At 23.2% G+C, this 8860-nt stretch overlaps 1 protein-coding gene and 1 pseudogene across 1 annotated transcript; both read right to left on the bottom strand.

Annotated features, from left to right (window-relative positions):
- The window catches only part of LOC128956605 (ATP-binding cassette sub-family C member 4-like), a 9478-nt pseudogene extending 6137 nt beyond the window's left edge, over positions 1 to 3341 (bottom strand).
- Positions 3342 to 4459: 1118 nt separating this feature from the next.
- On the bottom strand, positions 4460 to 8351 carry LOC128956604 (pH-sensitive chloride channel 2-like). Its single transcript, XM_054302324.1, has 6 exons — positions 8272 to 8351; positions 7545 to 7609; positions 6820 to 7088; positions 5668 to 6149; positions 4846 to 5066; positions 4460 to 4810 (listed from the first exon to the last, which is right to left on the bottom strand). The coding sequence occupies exons 4-6, from the start codon at positions 6122 to 6124 to the stop codon at positions 4460 to 4462; spliced, it is 1029 nt and encodes a 342-aa protein (XP_054158299.1). The 5' UTR covers positions 6125 to 6149; positions 6820 to 7088; positions 7545 to 7609; positions 8272 to 8351.
- Positions 8352 to 8860: the final 509 nt, after the last annotated feature.

Here is an 8860-nt window from a genome sequence, read left to right as displayed (position 1 = left end):
CATACACACACACACACACACACACACACACACACACACACATACATTGACACAAACACATACATTGACACAAACACACACATACATTGACACACACACACACATACATACCTGTACCCGTCCACACGACACATTTATTTCGGCTACCAGTGCTACCGATTGGGCAAACCACCAGGTAATCGGATAGCGTATAGTAGTCAACAGTTGTATGGTCACAAATACCAGTTCAGCCTCAAYTGATTGCCTAACAGTGCGTAGACAATGAATACGGCAAACTGGACGACCCGTGCGGATACTGTCGATATGGAAAAGTTGAGTCCCTTCAGGAAAATTGATTGACGTATTTTTGACATCTCTTTTCTATAATAAATATATACATATTTTTTAAAAAATAAAAAAAATAAAAAAAATTTAAAGTAAAATACTTAAAAAAATACAATATATATATACAGTATATATTAATATATTAATTAATTAATAATTAATTATTATTATTTTTTCTATAAATATTTAAACTCTAGTTTAGTATCCCATTACACGATCTAAATAAAAATAATTATAATGTTTTTTAAAATTTATTATTATTATGATTATTATAAGTTAAATAATAATAATAATGTAATTTTATAATTAATTTTGAATTATTTGAAAAAAAGTTGTATATACTGTTAGTATTGTAAACATATAGTTATTGTAATAATCTATTAATTGGTTTATAATAGTCTACTTTTAAAAAAAATTAATTATATAAAAAATAATTAATAAATAAATAATTTTTTTAAGAAAAAAATATCAGTTTACTTTCTAGCATTTTTTTCTATAAATAAAMAGTAAAATACCCGGGAAATTTTMCCGGGGGGGGGGTGGGAAACTTACTTTCGGGCATCGCCTATYAATTTGGCAAAATGTTGTTCCCAGGCATACATTTTAATAACGGCCATACCTTTAATAATCTCATTCATCAAACGTATCCTATTATCGGTTAGTGAAGCCGTTTGTGATCTGGATATTACAAAAAAAAAATTTATTTAGTAATTAATTAATTAATATAATTAGTTAATAAAAACTAATTAATACCTAATTTTCAAAAACAATCGGCCCATAAAACTGTTGTAGGGTATAAACAGCAACAGTATGGCCAGTCCTATAAAACATGGCCAACCGATATACAGATAGCATATATAGATAGCCAAACATGTCTGTATGGGACCAATGATTATATAGGAACCGATTGAACAAAACTATTATATATTTTTAAAAAAATATAATAAAATAAATTAATAATAAATAAATAATTATTTATTTTTTTAAAATACCTTATCAAATCGGCTGACATCACTGGTCATGAGGTTCAATATCTGGCCGCTAGTTGTCTTACCGAAAGCCGACGGTTTGAGTTTTAAGGCCTTAATATATATATATTTAGAGATAGAAAAACAAACAGAAAATTAATTTTTTATATAAAAAAGTAAAATAGTTTTAAATTTTAAATATATTTATATATATATATATATATACACTCATATACACATACATTCACACAAACACACACACACACACACACACATACATACATACAAACACATACATTAACACACATACATACATACAAACACATACATTCACACACAAACACACACATACAAACACATACATTCACACATACACACACATACATTTACACATACAAACACACATACAAACACACATACATTCACACATACAAACACACATACATTCACACATACACACACATACAAAACACATACATTCACACACAAACACACACATACAYACAAACACACCATAAATAATGAAAATACTTTTTTATATATAAGCGTACACCAAGTGACCCGTATTTTGGTGGCCACTCGGCAACCGATAACAGCTGCCGGATGATAGACCATTGTATTAACCAAACCAATTAGGACAACACCTCCGGCATACAGACAGGCCGTCTGGTAGTCCTGTTTGTCCGGTTGGGCAAAATATCTGATAACATACCCGAGCAATACTGGTTGAACCAATTTAAGCACACATTCCTATATAAATATTAAAATATTAAATTAAATATTTTTTAAAAAGTAAATTAAATAAATTAATTTTTTTAAATAAAATTAAATAATTTTTTAATCTATCAAAATATATATATATAAATACTTATAATTATTATTGTGATATAAATATAMTRAATTTAATTTAGTTTTTTTTAAAGTAAAAAACTATTTAACACATGTTAAAAACAATTCAATATTATTATTATTATTATATTATATTATATTATATTATTATATTATATTATATTATATTATATTATATTATTATATTATATTATATTATATTATATTATTATATTATATTATATTATATTATATTATATTATATTATATTATATTATATTATATTTTGTTTGTTTGTTAATATTATGTGTTAAAAAAACTAATCATTGAATTACAGTAAACAAAAAATTTTGAATACAAATAAAATTTATTTAAATAACAGAAAAAAATATTTATTTAAATAAAATGCTAATATTACCGGTATTTTAATTATTTTAATAATAATATTTTTTTTTYAATTTCTACAATCATTATATASAATACAACAAAAAATATTACTATTTTTTAAAAATATCGTAAATTTATATATATATATATATATATTTAAAAAATTAAATTAAAAATAAATATAWATATATAAAACTTACACTAAACCCGATGAGACAAAACGGTACAAACATTTTCATTAGAAATGTCTTAATGTTTGCCCTTAAAAAACTTGGTGTCGACTGTCGACTACTGTCCAACTCATTAGCCCAATGTCTASGATAGGGTGGAGGGGAGGGGTTGGTGGTGAGTTAGTCCACAACAACAACAACAACAATATTTAGCATATATATATCATTATCATATTATTTTCTCAGCAGAGAGAGAGAGAGAGAGAGAGAGAGAGAGAGAGAGAGAGAGAGAGAGAGAGAGAGAGAGAGAGAGAGAGAGAGAGAGAGAGTGGCTATAGTGATGGGGAGGGATATACCTCTCAAATTTGGCGACCAATTGTTGACAATCATCGTCATCAGGACAACGATATATGTCGTCAAATGTTATAGTTTTGCGCAAACCTTTGAAAAATGTTGTATAAATCCATCTGAAAATTAAAAAAAAAAATTCAAAAAACACCACAAAAAATCAAACAAACAAAACAAACAAAACAAACAAAACAATTGATAATAAATTTATTATAATTTAGTTATTAATTAAATAATATACTATACATACAAAACATAGGTACGGCTAATTAGGTTAGACCTATCAAACTTTGATGGCTTAGTTATGATTTGTTGCTCATCCATATTATTAGGTTTTAATTTTTAGGTATGAGCTAATTATTATTATTATTAAAAAATAAAACTTATATAATTAATTAATCATTTTTTTTGTTGTTGTTGAAAAAACATTAAATGTTAAAATTTATTTAAAAATATTTATAACTCTTATTATTAAAATTATTATTATTATTATTAATGTTTTTTTCCAAAACTAATATACAGTAGTATTAWTAGAAAAAAACTAAACTTTCACTTAATTTTAATCAATCAATTAATTTGTTGATAACAAAAAAAATATTATAATTATATTTATTTGTTATTATCATTAATATAAGTACAATATTTATTTATGATATAGTTATTAATAATTAGTTTGAATTATCTATAAAAAAAACTACTGTTTATATACTRTATAAAGTTTATATATATATATATATAAGTTTATATTAATCATTTAATTGCAAAATATTTATAATGGGATTAAAACAAACTCATCAAGGTTTGACATTTATAATTATTGTATTTTTCCCCAGCAATTGTTATTGAGAAAAATATATACAGTATATTATAATAGATTATATTTTTAATCATTTAATTATTAATTTTTTATGTTAATTAACACAATTWTATATATATATATATATATATATATTATTTATCTAAATATAAATAAAATATTAAAATTTTTAATTATTATTATATTAATTAATTATTAATTAATCGGTATATTTTAGCAAATTATAAAACTAATTAAAAAATATTATAATTTTTATTATATACTAAATTATTATTATTACATTAATCAAGCATTTTAAAGATACATCAATAATAATAATAACAATTTAATTATTTAATAAAATAATAATTTAATTATTTAATAAAATAATAATTTAATTATTTAATAAAATAATAATTTAATTATTTAATAAAATAATAATTTAATTATTTAATAAAATAATAATTTAATTATTTAATAAAATAATAATTTAATTATTAACTAAATAATAATTGTAATACWAATGTCAATCAAACTAGACTAGAGATTAGGTGTAAATTTTTTTGAATTATTTTTTTTATAATTTATTAAATAAAAAATAATTTTTAATTTAATTAATTTATTTTTTCAAAAAAATTTTAAAACTTAATCTGCAATACTGTCCAATAGATAAYATTGAATAAGACAAACATCAGCGGAAATACTAGACGACATTTGCGATCAATTTCGTTGGCCAACTCCTGGGGKGTTAGCTTGAAATTGGCGCACATGTCGCTAACCAACTGTCCGCCAGTKGATATAGCCGTAGCGGTCGACTGGGTTCGCGACCGACTGACAACCGAACCGTTTCTCAGTTTACGATTAACCAGTGATTCATCTTTAATATCATTGATTACTCTATGGATATCAATGCCAACTACCGATGCCGAGACACACCTGTCGACGCCATAGTAGTCGACGATTGCTGTTTGCGATGGACACCATTGTTGCTGTCGATGCTATTGATTGTCGAAAAACTGTTGACAATTGTCTCCAAACAWSTCGTAGTCATCGATGGTTTAGTAGTAGTAGTAGTAGTGATGTTATTACTGTTRTTAGTGTTGTTAACAACTCTAKTCATATCATTTATTTTCAGTACACTTTGYTGTCGTTTTCGTTTTAAATTTTTTATACGTTTTTTACGTTTTTCAGTATTGAATATATAGTTAACGGCAGCGAACTCGACCAACGATGAAAATATGAAAACTATTTTGATATATATATATATATATATATTAAAAAATATATTAAAAAAATTTTTTTAGTTAATTTAAGTCAAATAATAATAATAATAAATATATACTTTTAAAAAAGTAAATTAGTATTTTCTACAATAATAAAAACGATTGTAATATTATGTTAAACTATTGTATAATATATAAAATATTTGTTAACTATTTACTTAATTATTTAAAAAAAATAAATAAATTATAGTTTTARACCTAAAAAAAATTAGTTTAACAAATAAAATAAATAATTATGTTTTTCTRTCTATGAAAATTTAAAAATTATTATTATTTATTATTACTTAAAATATTTATAAATTTTTAAAATTAAATCTAAATTAATTTTATAAAAAAAATTAATTATTTAAATAATTTAAAATAAATAAATAATTCTATTTATAATAAGCTTTTCCTTAATTATTATAATAACTTTATATATATATATATAGTATATCTAATTATTAATCAAAAAATAAAAATAAAATTAAACTAGCACATAATTGTATAAATTAAAAATTAAAACTATTAGATAGGTAGACACCCCTATAGATGGCACCTACACCCCCACCCCCGGCACCTACCTATACAAATCATATTCCAAATATCCAGTGCATTCCAATAGGAAACAGTGGGCAATTGGAGCTTGGTATTTTTGAACGTAGTAACCAATGCTAGCATAGTTGTCACGCCTATACTGACCCGGGCCGGGGGTGATGTAATTTCTAGCCAAAACGTAGCCCACGATGCCACCACAATAATACCCGTAGGCAAGTAAAACAGGAACAGATAGTGTGCCCATTCACGTAATAAATTAAATTTTAGGCTAACCCGGCTGAACGTATTGTTTTTACTATAGGTTTGTTGGGTGCTGAGGGTCTGGTGTCCGATCAATTGGAAACCAATTGTACGAAATGTATCCGATGTACGAAACGATACGTTCAGATTCCAGCGTAACTTAAGTATACTGACAGTGGATACCGACGACTCCAGATGTAAGTAACAAATTTGTTCGTCAAATGGGAATAAATGAAAATCCATATTACAATAGACACGTAACAGTTTGCTATATATATATATATATATATATATATATAAATAATAATAATAATAATTAATAATAATCAATAATTAATATTAATAATTAATAATAATAATCAATAATAATAATAATCAATAGTAATTAATATTATTGATAATAATAATTTGAAAGTGTGTTGGTGTGGGTGTAGGATAGTGTGTTATATTATATAACTTATATACACATATAGTAGGTGTATGTGTACATAGTTGGTTTGGGTTTAGATAGTGTGTGTGTGTGTGTGTGTAAATAGTTAGTATATATATATATATATATAGTTGGTGTAGTGTAGATAGTTGGTTTGGGTGTATATAGTGTATATATATATATATATATTTATAGTGGGGTTCGTAATATATATATATATATATATATATATATATATATAAGATATATAGATATATATAGAAATTGTAGTAATAATTAATTAATTAAAAAAAATTGTTGAATTTTTTCCATACTATGTATTATTTTAAGTGTAAATTTATTGTATCATTGTATACATTATATCAATAAAACACATACACATAAAATATCTATTATATTTAATATCAATCATTACTAATGTTATAAAATATAAAGTTAGTCATAGTTATAAAGTCATATAAAATATGTATGACTGTGTGTGTGTGTGTGTGTGTGTTTGGGCACCTACCGTTTTCTTAGCCAAACTTTACCATTTGACCAGATTTTCAATAGGTTAGCACTTTGATTATCGTAGTCAAACGAACCGGGATCCTGATTATTCGGGATAAACACTGATGGATACCATATACGTTGGATGTGATAGTTTCCACCTTCAATAGTGGTTGATGACGACCCACCGGCATCCCTGTGCGACTGGTAGTTGACTGTATTGTATAGGGAGTACCTGAGCCGCGGATCAAACCACTCCAAGTCGATAAACAAGTGAAACGTATACTCCTATAATGTCATTGATTTTTAAGTAGTTTTTATAAAAATTAATTAATAGTTTATCTATCTATGTGTTTGTGTGTATGTGTTTTTATGTATGTGTTTGTATGTATGTGTTTGAGTGTATGTGTTTGTGTGTATGTGTTTTTGTGTATATGTTTAAATGTATGTATGTGTTTGAATATGTGTGTTTGAATATATGTGTTTGAATATATGTGTTTATATGTATGTATGTGTTTGTATGTATATGTTTAAATGTATGTATGTGTTTGAATATGTGTGTTTGAATATATGTGTTTGAATATATGTGTTTATATGTATGTATGTGTTTGTATGTATATGTTTGAATGTATGTATATGTATGTGTGTGAGAGTGTGTATGTGTTTGTTAAATTAGTGATAACATAGTTTTATATTAATATTATTATAATAAATCAATTACTATAATTGTAACATAAAATCTACCGAGGTTATCTCATCAATGGTGGCATAATTGTAGAAATCGATGCTAACATTTACATACAATGGTCCTAAATATAATTTATATATAAAAAATGAAATTAAAATAATTATTATTTGTAAAATTTATACTAAAAATTTGAAAAAACAAKTAATATTAATATTAAGTTAATTAATTTATTTATTTATTTTAATTTTTCAAAAATTTAAGTAATACACAAAAAWATATATTTATTGCTATTATTTAAACAAACAAATAAAAAAATATAATACWTTAAAGTTAGACAACTATTACTATATATATATATAAMCAAACTTTTTAATTTAATTATTATTTAATTTAATAACTAAACTAATTGATTAAATTAAATTTGATATTTAGTTTAATAGTTAGTTATCTATTACTGTTAGTTAAACAAACAAATAAAATAAAATAAAATACTTATATAAGTTAGACAACTACTACTATATATATATATATATATATTTAACTAAACTTTTTAATTTAATTATTACTTAATTTAATAACTAAACAAAATTAATTAATATATTAAATAATTATTAATTATAATAAAATAATTATATAACTAACTACTATATATATATAATAAATTAAAATAACTTTGATAAAATTAAATTTGATATTTAGTTTAATAGTTAGTTATATTTTTAAAAATTTTTAWAAATTATTAATTAAATATTAAAAAATTATTATCTCATCTCTAAAACATACCGTCGGTATAATCATCGGTAAAATCAATTGGCGGTCGAATCCATTTGTGGTAAACCCTGGGATCTGTTAGATTGTCAAACAGTTCCTGTGTTTCCAGATATGATCGGACCGTTTGACAACATTTTATATTCAATATAATTAATAAAATATTAATTATTATTATTATTATTAACAATTTATTACTAACTAATTGAATGCCATTATTATTGAATCTAATTAAACATTTATTATTATTATTAGTAATTTTCATATTAATTAATTAAAACTATTATTATTATTATTACTGTTTTATTTGCAGTAAATAATATTATAAATAGCCCACAAAAAAATAATTATTTTGTTTTTTTATTATTAGATTTTTATTTAATATATATATAACTTTGGTATTAAATATTTATAATAATTAATTAAAATAAAAAACAATTACTTATGATGTCATTTATGATGTATAGTCTCTCTCTCTCTCTCTCTCTCTCTCTCTCTCTCTCTCTCTCTCTCTCTCTCTCTCTCTCTAATTAAGTTATAACATAATTTAGGTTATTTTAATTGTGTTATATATAATGTAATGTACGATAAAACTATTATTWTT

This window comes from Oppia nitens, unplaced genomic scaffold, assembly GCF_028296485.1.
Source record: "Oppia nitens isolate AA-2021 unplaced genomic scaffold, nextdenovo-longstitch-racon4-pilon3 scaffold31_pilon_pilon_pilon, whole genome shotgun sequence".
NCBI lineage: Eukaryota > Metazoa > Arthropoda > Arachnida > Sarcoptiformes > Oppiidae > Oppia > Oppia nitens.
The sequence above is the reverse complement of the archived record's forward strand: the minus strand, read 5'-3'. Positions and strand labels throughout refer to the sequence as shown.